This window comes from Magallana gigas, chromosome 6 (genome assembly GCF_963853765.1).
Source record: "Magallana gigas chromosome 6, xbMagGiga1.1, whole genome shotgun sequence".
Taxonomy (NCBI): domain Eukaryota; kingdom Metazoa; phylum Mollusca; class Bivalvia; order Ostreida; family Ostreidae; genus Magallana; species Magallana gigas.
In genome coordinates, this window is record NC_088858.1 from 7,989,739 (window position 1) to 8,005,583 (window position 15,845).

A 15,845-nucleotide genomic window follows, 5' to 3' on the forward strand; every position below is an offset into this window, starting at 1 on the left:
ATTATATATTTCAACAATTAATCCAAAGTTAGATGAGGGAAATAATAAACAGGTTACTTAAAGTAAGGTTTGTTCAAATAAATATAGCTGTATAGTACAGTGTACTGCTTTGTTTTATGTTACACATACACAAAGGCCATATTGTTCATATGATAAGCTCCTAGGATTGTTATCAATCAAAATAACAAAAAATAATTCTATATTCTATGGCTTCAATGCAGCTTTATCTTCATTGTAAAGTTTCACTTTGCAAGAGACTAATATTAATAAAAGCTAACAGTATAAGAGTGTAATTTGATTTTGTCTGCTCTGCCATGTCAGCAGATTTTTTGATCTAATGTATGTTCATCTACAGTACATGGAGTACAAGCAGTCAATTAATTTACCAGTATATGTTTTTTTCAGGCTGAGGATTGCCATGGGGAAGTTATGGGTGTGGTCAAGGATGCCAACCTGTTTGTGGCCTCCAGTTACCAAGGAAACCCACTGCTTCAGTATATCTGCTTCTATTGCAATAAAGCAACTTTATATCATAATGGTAGGTAGTCAATGTTCATCAGTCAAAATTCATAAACTACCACCCAAAACAAGTAAAATAAAAGGGTTTTTAACTAGATATGACTGTTAAGTTGACTGTATCACTCCTAAAATTTCAAGCCCTTACAGCCACCAGTTGTTTTCATTATTCCATGAAACAATTGTGTTTTATATCAAAATTTGAAAAAAGTAAACAGAATTGAACATAAACATAAGAAGGAAATAACCTTTTTGAAGACATTTCAGATGATAGCAAGAATACAGATACATTGTGTATGCAGCATGAACTTCAAGGTTGTTAGGAAGGTCTAAAGATGTATCCAAGAATACAGATATACAGCACAAGATTTAGGTCATTTAGGAAAGTCTAAAATGTACCACAGAGTTGTAGTACTCATCAGGTCTTCTTGACAAAGTTAAACTTCTACATGCAGTATGCACAGTTTTACACAGACATATGCTTGTGAAATGTTTTGTTTCCCCAAAAACATAAACATGTAGATTCAATTTGTAATGATCTTTTTTTCAGCTGCAGTTCCAGATAAAAAGGAAGAATTTGAGATAGAGAATTTGGACTTTGAGACAATCCCTGCCCACCTGGAGAAGAGTTGTATTATAGATAGATCTGAGCCTGGGGTTCTGTGTCACCAGTCAGCTGATGTCGAGTCCACGGTCAGGGACATGGTGTCAGTGGCGGTCAGAATCAAGCTCGACTCCACCCCCCTCAGTGACCTAACGCGGGATGAGAAAATCAAGGTCAGCTATCAGGAGCACTATTAGCTACATACGTGTTGTGCTGGAAATGGTACAGGTCTAAAGGGTTCAAAGAATTTAACTTTCATTCATTTTAAACATGATAGCAGTAGATCTACTGGTTGAATTGTATCTTTGTGAGACTTGATCATGCATATAATCTTGTGATGTTTTGCCAAGTTCATCTATTACTAGTACCTACAAATTATCTGCTTTATAGAGGGAATAGTTAATTCACCCAATTTTCTGTCGTGTTATTCAGAAGTTAATTTAGTCAGAAATAATTAGAGACCACTCAGCGGCTACCCTATAGTGATCAATCTGTCCATCCATCCATCCATCCATCCTGCTGTCCGTCCATCTGAGATCACTTGTTCGGAGCATTTTTTCTTTCTCTCACCTTGGCTCAATCTGGCTCATACTTCACCCACTGAGTGTCTTTGGGTAAAGGGTGTGCAATGACCTTGAACCAAGTTTCTAGATCTAAGGTCAAGGTCATAGCAGAATTATATAAAAAAAACCTTGACTGGATCATATATATTCTTTCCTCTTGATCCAGTCTGGCTTATACTTCACCAACAGAGTGCCTTGATCAAAGATTGTGCAATGACCTTGAACAAAGTTTTTTGGTCAAGGTCATATCAGACTAGTTTAAACAAAAATTTTTGTATCATATATTCTGCACATACTTCACATTAACTGAACTTTAGTTAAAGGGTTTGCAGTGATCTTTAACCATATATCTAGATCAAGTATTAAGGTCATAGCCATTTTCATTAAAATTCAGTTTTTAGTCTTGCTCAGATAAAACCAAACAATTTCATTAAAGGTAAGCAGTGAGTTTGAATTTAAGTTCTATACTAAATGGAAAATTTCTAAGTCCTAGGTTGAGGTCAAAGCAAGTGTTCTGAAATGCTTTTAATCCTAATGTCCAATATTTAAGGGTGACTCTTTGAGAGGGTCACTATCTCAATAATGTCTAGTTACATTTTATATTTATTACAAACAACAGATACCAGTAAGTTCAGATAGATATAATCCATAACAAACTAAATTTATAAGAACAGTGTCCATCTGTCTATCTGCCCATCCCAGTATTATGATGTAAATTGCTTATGGCTTATGGATTTTTATTTACCTTGATCCAAGGTCATTCTATCAGGGTCAAGGTCAAGACATGGCAATTAACAAAAAAGGGGGAGGAGGGACTAGCTAGAGTATTAATCCTTTTGAAAAGCTCAGAATTTTAAAAACAGCTATTATTATTTGTATCCTCTGTCTCTCAGGAGTTTACAGTAGCAGTTGGTGTCACTGGAGCAACTCTAAGACACAAGATGGCCGAAACAGATATGAGCTGGATATCTCAAGTATGTTATCAGCAAATCTCATTTATTTAATTAAATTATATAAAAGAAATTCGTACATTCTATAAATTGTATAATAATTGAAGAAGGAAAAACATATTCAAGTTTTCTATTGCTTGTGTATATCTTAAGCCTTTTTCTTTTCACTGAGAAGTAAAAATTCATATAAATTGGCAAGATCAAGGTCCTAAAATAGTTTTCAAATTAATTTTGTTATGTCAGCATACACACATTGTATAGTAGAAGACTTCAATGCAATCAACATCAAAGTAGCAGAATAAGTTCTATAAATGGCAGAATCTTTTCTTGTAGATTTTGAACTTTTTGGATGTGAAGGACTACGACATCCTTGGATATGTTACTCCAAAAATCCTGACCGAGCTACACGTACATCTCTGGGACTGCGCCGTGGATTACAGGTCAGTCGAATTCTCCATTCTAATGAACTTACTATTTGTTTGACCATTACTCCTGCATATTTTCTGTTGATTATGTTTATTTTCTTAAAAGAATTTTAAAATATTATTGTTTATTGCATTTGATCTTGTTGCAGACCATTGCATCTACCAACCAAAGGAGTAGTAGCAGCCAATTACTTCAGTATTTCCAGTAACATCGTGGCCAACTCCCAGACCTCGCTGCTGAGGTATTTCTTCATTCACTGGAGAGTGTGACAATGCACTTATACATCCATAGAAGAAACTGTCCTAAAAAGCAACATTTCCTTTTTGGGAGTTGATTTTAATCAACTCTCCTATGCAGTTACTTTGGCAAACCGAAAGTGAAACAGTGTTTGGACCTAAGCACAAATCATCACCACTGACAAGACTAAGTTCTTGAAAATAATAGAAAAATATTCGATGTAATGTATGCTGAAGCATTGTTTTTCAAGGAAACTTATCTATAAACACTTTGAAAATATTCAAATTTTATATACCAATACTACAAACAATTTAGATATTTTTGTAGTCTCATGTATTCTTACGCCAGAGTGAATATAGTCTCATACATTATTAATACTATAAGTTCTAAGTTCTAATAACTTGTAACTAACTTTTTTTAGACTTGCTGTACAAAGTGCAGTGTATTGAGTTATTTGTATAATGTAATCCAATGACCAAGCTTCAAACATTCGTATAATACATTGTCATATTCTTGGACTCCCTCTGCAGGTTTGTCTTGGAGGATGCTGGGATGTATTTGTCTCAAAAGAAAGGGAGAGAATCCACTGTCAACCTCAAAAAAGGTAATGTGGATCATTATAATATTAATTTTGTGTTGTATTTAATGGTCTGTTTTTCTTTTTTTGAATTTACATACACATAGATAATGAGATAATTTTTTTGATAAATTGCTACAAATGATTTTAATGATCGATTTTGTTTTTACATAATTATACATGTGTATCACACATCCAGGAAATATTGGAGTGTGTTTGATACTATCTGTACATTAAAAATCTGTCAAGGGTTTTTGGATATAATTTAACACAAAATCAGTGATTTGATTGACTGCATAGTTAAAATGTTTCAGATTATGTATGTGTGCTTGATGTGGAAAGTTTTGAATTGGAATTGCGTACAAGTGACGGAAAAGATCCAAAGTTTCCAAAGATGGACTTGCGGCTCCGAACCAACAAGATCAACATGAGGACGTGTACCGACTCTTGTAAGGCTCTGTTTGAGTTGATTCGATACTTTGCTAACGATGGCGACCTCGTGGAGTATGAGGAGGAGCCCACCAATAAACGCCAGAGTCTGGACCTAGAGATGATGAATAAGGAGGAGGTATGCTATGGTTGAACAGTCAGTCATTGTAGTGTCAGACTGGCCAGACAAAATAATCAAGGAGAGAGAGATATAATATGTGATTGTTCAGAATTTAATATTCTTCCAAAATAGTATATACTTGTAATTTCAACACATGTATCCTGTTCTTGTTATTACTCAAGATGGCTCTTAAGATGATAAGGTTTGCATGTTTTATTAGTTTGTGTGAATGGAAATGGGCTTAACATTTGATTAACTCATGCAGCAAAACATCTGAATCTTTCTATCTCGTAGGACTCTCAAAGTTCTAGAGAATACACAGTGACTGTAAACAATGAACATCTACATATATCTCAATATTCATTGCTCAGAAAAAAAACAAGGCAAAATCTTCTGACCTCACACACCTTTCAATTACAGGCCTCTAGTGATGAGGACTCCAAGAAGAAAGAGTTGAGTGAGTCCAGATTGGAAAACCTTTCCTCTCATCTGGAGGATGCCATGCAGGAATCTGGATCCGGATCAGATAATGGTGAGTCACTGCTTCCTTGGGTAATTTCTAAAATTATGGTTTAATTCCATTATCTATGGTATGAAAGTGTTTGTTCATCCACACTTTGGTTATGAACAATCAGGGTATGTGCATCTTTTCCTTGTGAGTAATTTTTTGGGATTATTTCCAGATGGAAGTGAAAGCTCCAAGCAAAGTCCTAACAAAACAGAAGTGTTCTTCGTGGCCCAGGGGGAGAGGACGGATGCCCAGGTGCCCCCCGCAGGGGTGATGCGACCTATTGTGATAACAGCCAGTGCCGACTCTGTAACCAGTAGTGCTGTGTCAGAGAGAACTGATATCTTCAGCGATGAGGAGGAGGAGGAGGAGGAAGAGGACTTCTGTATCATTGATGATGCAGGGCTAGGCATCACTGTAAGTTGTTGTGATATGTACATAGGGTGTATAAGAGGAGAAGACCACTGTAAGTTGTGAAACGTTTAGGATGTGGATTGTATCTCCAGAGTGGAATCAAATATTTGGATGATTGATTTTTTTTATGTACATGTTTCCGTAGATGTCAAAAGAAAAGAGGACAGACAATGTTCTTCTACTTGGATACTTTTTTAAAAAGAGCGTACCCCTACTGCTTTGCCTAATGGCCAGTAATCTATTGATTGATATCATAGACAGAATTTACACTTCATATATGAAAATTTTATCCACATGAAAACAAATTTTCTTCTAATTTACTATAGCCAAGAGATGGAAAGCCAGAGGTAAAGATATTCACCGATGAGCCGATAGAGATCAAAGACAACTACTTCAGTCAGCCTCATGGTAAAACGGATCTCCTGAAAGCCCCCGACCACTTCCCTAACGCCGAGTACAGGTACACCCTAAAGGAGCTGACCATCGTCTGGCATATGTATGGAGGGAGCGACTTCTCCGATACACCTGTCCAACAGAAACCGGTGGAAACAGAAGTGGTCATGTCTAGAAAAATGAAGGATTATGGGTAATTGCAGAGCTTTAATGATATTTATTTGTGATAAAAGTAAATCATTCATGAAATGAATTTAATTTGTATTGCCATAAAGGGCTTAAAAATAAATATCAAGTCTACTCTTTTCTAAATTTCAGAGAATATGTAACAGAGCCTTCCATACGATTTGCCTCCAAAGGGTCGTCAGTGGACCGTATCCCGTGGACACAGCGCGGAGGGGTGGGGAGGGACCACGACACTCTGATGGAGCTCCAGCTCACTAAGGTAAGACAGGTCAACTACTGGTTATTGCATTAGTCTAAATACTGAGACTAATCTCATCCAACACCTACATGTAACCTTCTGAATTTTCTTTACATCTGGATCAAATTTTGTTGAGATGATCAAAGCAGGTTTTGTTTCACTTTCTGAATGATGTCTTCACTCGCTGTAGTGTTAACATGTAATGCTTTTTTGAAACAGATAAAAATGTATGTTTCAATTTTTTCTGTCATCACCAGTTAGTTTATTACCAGTAATGTTGATTCATGAATTGCTTCACACTGATTAACACTGTCAAGTCCTTCTCTCAATTTCCATATTAAATTGAAAATTTATTGGATTTACTGATGTTCTTAACTGATTTTCTAAGCTAAAGTTTAATCACAAATTTCAGAAACACAACAAAAAAGCAATAACACTTTGAATAACTGTGTCCATCTATAATGGATGTCATATATTTTTAGGTGAGATTTCAGCATGAGAGGTACCCTGGTCACACAGAGCAGGCCTCTAGACAGGTGCTGATTATCAGTGATGCCGAAATCAGGGACCGACTGTCTGACTCCAAGATCAACAAGTTTCTGTACCAGTACTCCTCTGAAAACTTGCCAAAACAGACCAACTCCAACATGGTTAGAACCTAATCAAATAGTCTGTAAATCAAAAATCCAACTCTTAAAATGGTTATAACTCCTATCATACACTCTGTAAATCACATGGCCAAATATAATTAAAATCATGTAAAAATGGGATTTAGCAAACAAAAATTCATTAACATTTACTACAAGAAATATGAGTTGGTAATATTTATACTTTGAAAAAATCAGTTTATAATGAGATAAGTTTATGATATTTATAACGGTACTTTGGAATAATCTGTGTATAATGTCCTAGCTGTAATTCCTGTATCCACCCTATACCTCAGGTACTTCTGAACCATGATATATGTCTTTAACAATAGCTAAACAAATTGATTGAAACTTAGTCATTATGACATATAAGAATACAAAATATCCATCACTTGATGCTTTCCATTCAGGTGTACATAAAAGCATTACACAAGAGACCAGATCCCAGTGTAAAGACTGAGGAGTGCTCACTGAGAGTTTCTCTACAGCCACTGAGACTCAATATTGACCAGGTATCTAGCCAGGTTTTGTACCTCTTTAAAAAATAAAGCTTTTTAAAAATGGCCACATTTTTTTGCTTGCAATAAGTAATTTTTGATCCAGAACAAAGACATCAATTTTTCTTACATACAGTGTATTCAAAGAGATGATGACAAAAAAAACAAAATTTTAATGGTGCAAAATTTTCTATTTGCAATTTTTGTATGATTTATCTATAACATTTAAAAAAAATGTCTTCTTTATATTTAGGACTCCTTGTTCTTCCTGAAGAAATTCTTCACAGAAATAACCGGTGGTAATGTAGATGATCCCTCTGACCCTGACCCCAAACAAAGGGCAAGGTCAGTATCTGGAGCCAGTGGAGCTCCAGCCCCTGTGATAACAGTCGGTCAACCAGAGTGCCCCGGGGAGGAAAGAACCCCCCAAGAACTATTGATGAAGTTTGATGAGATGCAGCAGAGCTTAGCCAGTCAAGGGTCGGTGATGTCGTCTGCCTCTGTTGCCAGTAGTGACTCAGATCGCACAGAGCAGTCTCAACCAGTGTTCATCAAGTACGAAATTCATTTAGTTAATGTGTCAGTAATAAATGGACACAGTTGTCTTGCAGTTGTGTCTGATAAAGTGTTTTTTTTATACATCCTGTTAAAAAGGCCATAAAGAAAGCATTATTGCTTGTTTTGAACTTCTATATCTATTATATGGTTATGTTGTAGAAACTTCATGTTTTCTCCTGATGTGCCAATCAGACTTGACTACCATGGAAAGAAGTGGGTCGACAGAGAACATGTAAGTTCTGAAATATCTCAAGTACTGGTGCGTTATTCACTCTGAATCTTACAAAAATAAATTACCGGTATCATAATTATAGTACACATAATGCAATTTTTGCCCTAGTTTCAAAGAACAAACTGTATTTTAAAAAATTCAAATAAATAAATCTGAAAATATTGTGTATATGAGGCAGTATCTATATAACTTCTCTTATTTCCCTGAACTTTAGGGGACCCTGGCAGGTGTGTTAGTAGGACTGGCCAGTCTTAACTGTTCTGAGCTGAAGCTGAAGAGGCTAAATTATAAACATGGGTCAGTAGCATTTTGAAAATTTCTCTCAGAGAAAAATTCAGAGGGTTTCAATAAAACTCACAAATTTAGATACTGTAGATTCCTAATTAAATGCAAGGAACTTATATCATGTAAAATTGTTAGAGGCACTTCAAAGATCTCGCTTGTATTTTTTGGACAGATATAAACTTGAGAAAATCTGATAAAAGTATGGCAAGAAACTATGATAAAAGTTTAGCATTCACAATTTGATGAAAGATGGTTGAATCGCGTAATGAAGTTCTCAGGTAAAATAAGGAATCTTCAGTAGCCTCTGCCGTGATTTCATCAATAATTGCTGTATATCTATTACTGTATTTGATTTTTTTGTTGAGTCTATCCACACCATCAAAGTATTGAATGTGACACAAATTCTCTCACTAAAACTTCTGTCAATTCATGTATCCTTGAAAGTGATATTTACTCAATCTTCAAAAACTGATAACTGCAAGTATTTTAATTTGTTTGAGCCCCTTGATTTACTATAAATATTCCATAGAGTGGTCTTTCCTTTACAGGCTTCTAGGGATGGATAAGCTTCAGGCTTACTGTATCAATGAGTGGGTCACGGACATCCTGAAGAAACAGCTTCCCAGCATTCTGGGTGGTGTAGGACCAATGCACTCATTTGTACAAATAGGTAAAACTATATAAAAGATAAGTACTCATTGTAAATTTGTAAGGTTAGAAATATGATTATATGTATGCTTGTCCATCAAAACTAGCACATGTATAATGCATGGTAATTCTTCCTCCTCTAAGCAATGGGGCAGTCAATTTTAAGTAAAACCATATTAATATTTAAGATAATTATCAGGAAGAAAAAATCTCCGTTAAATGTACAAAACTTAATGATAAAAGTTATTATGCTTAAAATTGATTCTACTTTGTGTAATTTTAGCACAAGGAATTCGAGATCTCTTTTGGCTGCCTGTGGAGCAATACAAGAGAGATGGCCGATTTGTTCGGGGGATGCAGAGAGGGGCGACCTCCTTCTCCACCTCCACTGCCATGGCGATGTTAGAACTGACCAACCGAGCCGTCCAATCTGTTCAGGTAAATCCACATCTGAGAAAGGTACACTGTATTGCAAAGGTATTTACTGTGAAAGCAGAAATATTCGTAGATTAGATTTAGTTAAGTTTGTTATCAACAAAATTATATCCCTCATGAAAATCTTTATGGTTTCATGTTTAATGTGGTTATATAAAAAAATGATATTCAGTTCAGGAAAAACCATGTCAGATCTGAAGTCAACCAAGTTTAATCTCCAAAAACAATTCTGCTTCTGTACATGTGTACTGGTATACATATAATTCATAAGGAATGATTTTGTAATTCAAAGGATCATTTTCTTAGTTTTATAAGCTATTGTTTGATAATTTAATAGTACGTTGCTGAAGTGACGTATGACATGGTGACACCTGGACCCAGCTGTCGAGTTCAGCGACGCAGACTGAGGGGTCCTCCAGCTGATGTCAGAGAGGGTGTGGAGAATGCTTACATCGCCATAACAGAGGTAATTAAATACACTATTTAACAAATCAAATTACATAACCTATTTTTAATTTCTGTAGCTTTTCGAAACAGTTGATGTGTCAGGAGATTTTTTTTTCTGAAAATGCAAGTAAAAACGAAATTTAATGTATTTCACTATGTGATTTCTAAAACCGCTGGAAATTTAATGTATTTCACTATGTGATTGCTAAAACCGCTGAAACTCTTTGCAGGGCTTCAGTAACACAGCATATAACATTGTGGAGGTGGCAACAAAAGAACACCAGCAGAAAGGAATGACGGGGGCGGTGGGGGCGGCCATTAGACTGGTTCCCCCAACAGTTCTCTCCCCTGTCATCATAGCCACTGAGGCCACCTCCAATGTCCTAGGGGGCATGAGGAATCAGCTGCAGCCAGATGCTAGAAAAGAAGATGAAGAGAAGTGGAAAGGGAACCAGACTTAAGGGACTAATCAAGACTGTTACTGTTGACTTTGTTGACTTTAAATGTATTATCCAGCCTTGTGACTATATATCTTCCTCTTCATGTGCAATATGCAATACCCAGAACATTGTGAATGAAAAACCAAAAAAATTAGGGAGGTAAAGCAGTTACATATTGCAGGCATTATTGACTTCCATTTCTGTAATTGTATTCCAATGTAAAAAGTGATATTTTATTAGTTAATAACATAGACAAGATTTTTAAGAAATAAAAAAGAAAACATGTAAGAGGTATCCACTTTCAATTCTTTAGAATATATAATAATATGAAATAAGAATGCCTTCTTCTTTTGGATTTATAGTTAAATTGATACTTTATATTTATCGCAGTCTCATTTATACATATGCAGTACTGGTAATTCATATTTTTGTGTGTTGTTAAATACTGGCTTGCCACCCTATGATATTGTACCTGTGGATACTATTGTATTTTAGTGATATTTACTTATGTTTTGTGAACCTAGTGGTTTGCATATTACCTAACATCAAAAATCATACAAACACAAATGCTATTTTCAAACTGTGGTAAATATCCCTCGCCCAGAAATGTTCATGTTAACAGTACAGAAGGGTTGGAGTCTTGTCTACTAGTCGATGCATAGTTGTATAACTACAGGGCTTTCCTTACAAAAGAAATGCGTTTTATATGTAAACATGTAATGCATGGTTGTTGTTGTTGTTGTCAGTCAGCTGACTGATCATGTGATGTTCATGAATGATGAAGTTCTGTTACAGTTGTTTGTTTGCCAGATTTGTAAATCATTGTGCAATGTTCATATCAGTTTTATTGATTTGTATCATATGTGATAAATTTTATAATTCATTAAATGACAGAAACTGTCTTCAATAACGTTTATTTTATATATAAACTAACTTGAATTTGGAAAAAGTAAAATTAATGTTATGACACTGGTATTGCATCATTTCAAACCATCTAAGTGAAGACGAAAAAGCAGACACTCGTGAAAATCTTCCCTGCATTTACAGTTATATTGCTGTATTATATTTGATACCCCCTAACATATGATAATTAAAAATATGCCAGATAATTGAAAGTACATGCATGTTTCTCTTCTTATTCTGTGTCAAAAAATCATGCTCACGCTCATGAATCCTTACTTTGTAAGAAAAACATCCATAAATAAAATATTAATGTTCATCGGTCTCTCATATACCGAGTTTCTTTTCCAGAACCATCCGATAGATATCTGACTTTTTCAAGCTTTATTATAAATGATTACTGTAAAATGGATTATATGGTTAGAACTACGGAAATAATTATTAATATAAGTTATAAGTCAACTTCACTCACTCAGGTGACCTATTGCAATTGGTCTTCGTCCGTCGTCGTGCGTTGTGCGTCGTGCGTTAACAATTTTACATTTTTATCTTCCTTTTGAAAACTACCAGGTCAATCGTTACAATTTTTGGTGTGAAGCATCTCTATGGTAAGAAGAATCTAAATTGTGAAATTCATGGCTCTACCACCCCTGGGGTGCCACGGGCGGGGCCAAATATGCAAAAAAGGCCAAATTTTCAAAAATCTTCTTCTCTACTCCCACGCATGTGAGGAAAAAACTGGTTGCATGGTTATGATATCCATGAAGCCCTCTACCAAAATTGTGAAATTTATGGCCCCTGGGTCAGGGGTTCTGGCTCGATTGTGGGGCCAATATGGTAAAAATGTTTTAAATCTTGGAAAATCTTCTTCTCTACTACCATACATATTTTTTGAAAACAAGATGCATGATTATGATGTCCATAAAGCCCTCTGCCTAAATTGTGAAATTCATGACCCCTAGGTCAAGGGTTCAGGCTCTAGGGTAGGGCCAATATGGCCAAATAGTAAAAATGTATTAAATCTTAGAAAATCTTCTTCTCTACTATCATACATATTTGTTAAAAACTAAATGCATGGTTATGATGTCCATGAATCCGTCAACCTTAATTGTGAAATTCATGACCCCTTGGTCAGGGGTTCAGGCTCTAGGGTGGGGCCAATATGGCCATATAGTAAAAATGTATTAAATCTTAGAAAATCTTCTTCTCTACTCCCATATAAATTTGTTAAAAACTAAATGCATGATTATGATGTCCATGAGGCCCTCTATCAAAATTGTGAAATTCATGACCCCTGGGTCAGGGGTTCAGGCTCTAGGGTGGGGCCAATATGGCCAAATAGTAAAAATGTTATAAATCTTAGAAAATCTTCTTCTCTACTCCCATATATAATTTTTGAAAACTAAATGCATGGTTATGACGTCCATGAAGCCCTCTACTTAAATTGTGAAATTCATGACCCCTCGGTCAGGGGTTCAGGCTCTAGGGTGGGGCCAATATGGCCAAATAGTGAAAATGTTTTAAATCTTAGAAAATCTTCTTCTCTACTCCCATATATATTTGTTTTAATATTCTACGTTTAATATAGAAGTCACCGACCGACCCACCCCCCCCCTCCCAATTCATAAAATCATTTTGTTTTTCTGGCCCGATTTTACTTGATCTTTGATCTTGGGCCTTTAATTTCAACTAATTACCATTCTAGATTACTGTACTAATTACCAGACCAATTCGTTCATTAATAACAGAGTTATGAAGTTTTTGGCATTTGAGTTTCAATTGTCGTGTTTGACATGTACTATAAAATAATTTTAACTCCCAAGCCCTTCACTTAATCCTAATGAAAATTCGTGAAAATGAACCTCGGACCCCATTCTTATTGTCTGTGAAATATGCAGCGGATTGAACAATTAAGACGAAATTCCTGAGATTAAACAGCGCCTTTTGCCTATACGTGGAAATTAAATTTACACAGTACACCCACCGACCCCCCCCCCCCTTCCTATTCACAAAATTATTTAGTTTTTCTGGCCTGATTTTACTGGATCTTTCATCTTGAACCTTTATTTTCAACCTAGTTCAAGTCTAGATTACTGTACTAATGACCAGACCTTTTCGTTCATTTTTAAAAGAGATATGAATTTTTGGGCATTCGAGTTTCGATTGGCGTGCTTGACATGTACTGTAGAAAAAAATTCTAATTCCCGAGCCCCTTACTCAATCCTAATGATATTTTGTGTTAATGTACCTCGGACCCCATTCGTATTGTCTGCCAAGAGGATTGAACAATTAAGAAGAAATTCCTGAGATCAAATTATTAAAACGAGTATAGTCTGTACGAGGACTTAAAATCTACATAGTACAAGGGATGTAAGCAGCCGCGTAATATTTCTGTTGCATGTATATATTTCTTGTTTTCCGTTTAGTCTGTATCTACGATAGCGTGTGAACTACTTATGAATGTTAGAACTGTGGAAATTACCGTCATCAAATTTTTACTGAATAAATTTACGTGTTACTGATTTCGTTATTTCTACATTTATAAAGATTTTATCAATCCTGCTGAAATAAAACAGTCAAACATAATAGTAAACGACACGAACAAATATTCTCAACACTGAAATACATGGGTAAAATGTATCAGTCATTGTTTTAGGACTTCCCCTAATTGTTGATAACCGAATCCGAGATCCACACCTCAAAATTCTATTTTCGATTTATTTAAGACGAAAATCAAGCTCGGGTCTTTTCACCCCCCTCCAGACACAAACACGCATCAATATTTCAAATGACCTCGCACTGTTACCAAACCTGAATAGTCAGACATCTTACACGTTGTTTTTCATCTCATACAAAAACTCAGCTCCTCTCCTGGGCGGAAACGCCCCAAATTCAAAGACAAATTAGGGAATTATTTCGCGTCAGCCAGGTTTTGAGACACCTGGAAAGGATGTGTGTTCTAATCTCGCCGAAGCCAAGATTTGTTCTTTCTCTCTATTTCTTTCTCTCCTTTTCATTTAATTTTTAAACTAAAATATTCAACATAAAAGGGTTGTTGGACTGTAGTGCAAGTTGAAAAACACTCTTCAATTAAGATTTAGACAAATACAGTCTTTTATTATTAGGGTCTTCCGTCTTCAGCGGAAGACCCTTCTATTGTTATTGTTATTAGGGTCTTCCGTTTACAAAGGCAGACCCTCTTTTTTTCTTTTTATTACAGGTCATTAGACCTGTTATTAGGTCAAAAGACCTCTTATTTAATATGAAATAAAATGGGGCTGGTCCTTTAAATAAGGGATCAAACGGGGTGTATAATCCTTCATCTATCGCTCTTTTAGATCACATCTGCATTTCCTGATATGATTCGTTGATGAAGATAAAAGGCAAGGTCATTTCCTCTTCTAAAAATCGGACGGAAGACCTCCTCGTTGCTCGCAACGAGATCGTGTCTAGTTATTATTCTTTTTTTTTCTCCCACGTTTTCTCAAAAACGCTTCAGCCGATTTTAATCAAACTTTCAGATCTTGTTTATGACAAAATTTGTAAGAAAAGTACGTGGGATTTTTTTGGTCGTCACTTCCGGTCCCGAGATAATAAAGATTTTATGTTTTTGCTTGTTCACGAGTTTTCTCCAAAAGTATTTAAGATAGAACTTTTAAATTTTCAGGGATGGTAGAAAGTGTCCAGCCGCAGTGTACTACGCATATCCGAACGTCCGCTGTCACTTCCGGTCATCACCGGAAGGAAACAAATAAAGTCATTTTTTAACTTTTTTGTTTTGAATTATTTTTATGTTACTATTCAATAGAGACACATAAATAACTTCAGAATATGAAATCTGTTTTAAAATCGATCCATGCATTCTCGAGATTTTAGGCTTCAAAGTTTTGAAGCGAGAGTCCGCGTAGCTCAGTCGCTAAAGTGTTGGACTTGTGCCCAGGCGACCCGGGTTCAGTTCCCGAGTGTCGAACGTTTTTTCTAGGTTTGTTTAAAGATTTTATCTTTAAAATAATTGATTTTAATGTTTTCCGTTTTATATTTATTGTAAATAAGAATGATACCAGCTTTTTGCGTGGACCCTGAGGTCCACGCAGAAAATATATAAGCGAGGTTAAACCGGATGCTATGGGGAAAATTCAGCCTGCGCATGAGCTAGCCTGGTTCCTGTGCGTAATGGGTAGCTCAGGGAACCAGGCTAGCACACGTTTATCTGAATCGGGATCGGGATTCCGTGCCATATCCACACTTTAAGTTCAAAGGCGCTGTAATTGTAAAGTTGTAGGTAAACAGTACAGAAACAAAGTATTCCTTAAAAAAAATGATTGGCATGTGATATGACCTATCAGTATTATGAAATAAGTTAATGTTATGCCGAAACTACAACATGCATTAAATAGCATAATTTGCAATGTTTTGTTGTTTTCTGAATACACATGTACAACTTAACTTTATTTTTATAGTAGGTGAGGCTAGAGAACTTCCCAATTAAATTTGTTTAAGCATTTAAGTATGATTGAATAATTATGTCACTGTATAAATGTTTAAATCTCAAGAAAAATGCATCAAAATATGAAATTTTTAATTTACACAAAGC

The 15,845-nt window shown here is 35.6% G+C and overlaps 1 protein-coding gene across 1 annotated transcript in view; it reads left to right on the forward strand.

Annotated features, from left to right (window-relative positions):
• Positions 1 to 11,253, forward strand: part of LOC105338878 (autophagy-related protein 2 homolog B) — a 56,224-nt gene extending 44,971 nt beyond the window's left edge. Inside the window, exons 22-41 of the mRNA XM_011444166.4 lie at positions 406 to 538; positions 1,067 to 1,293; positions 2,577 to 2,657; positions 2,967 to 3,073; positions 3,208 to 3,300; positions 3,827 to 3,900; positions 4,188 to 4,441; positions 4,844 to 4,955; positions 5,107 to 5,348; positions 5,672 to 5,931; positions 6,057 to 6,183; positions 6,645 to 6,812; positions 7,220 to 7,321; positions 7,560 to 7,861; positions 8,024 to 8,096; positions 8,311 to 8,393; positions 8,930 to 9,051; positions 9,313 to 9,467; positions 9,802 to 9,930; positions 10,142 to 11,253. Of these exons, the coding sequence (XP_011442468.3) occupies positions 406 to 538; positions 1,067 to 1,293; positions 2,577 to 2,657; positions 2,967 to 3,073; positions 3,208 to 3,300; positions 3,827 to 3,900; positions 4,188 to 4,441; positions 4,844 to 4,955; positions 5,107 to 5,348; positions 5,672 to 5,931; positions 6,057 to 6,183; positions 6,645 to 6,812; positions 7,220 to 7,321; positions 7,560 to 7,861; positions 8,024 to 8,096; positions 8,311 to 8,393; positions 8,930 to 9,051; positions 9,313 to 9,467; positions 9,802 to 9,930; positions 10,142 to 10,372 (3,075 nt within the window). The 3' untranslated portion in view covers positions 10,373 to 11,253. The remainder of the gene's footprint in view (positions 1 to 405; positions 539 to 1,066; positions 1,294 to 2,576; positions 2,658 to 2,966; positions 3,074 to 3,207; positions 3,301 to 3,826; positions 3,901 to 4,187; positions 4,442 to 4,843; positions 4,956 to 5,106; positions 5,349 to 5,671; positions 5,932 to 6,056; positions 6,184 to 6,644; positions 6,813 to 7,219; positions 7,322 to 7,559; positions 7,862 to 8,023; positions 8,097 to 8,310; positions 8,394 to 8,929; positions 9,052 to 9,312; positions 9,468 to 9,801; positions 9,931 to 10,141) is intronic.
• The last annotated feature ends 4,592 nt before the right edge of the window (positions 11,254 to 15,845 follow it).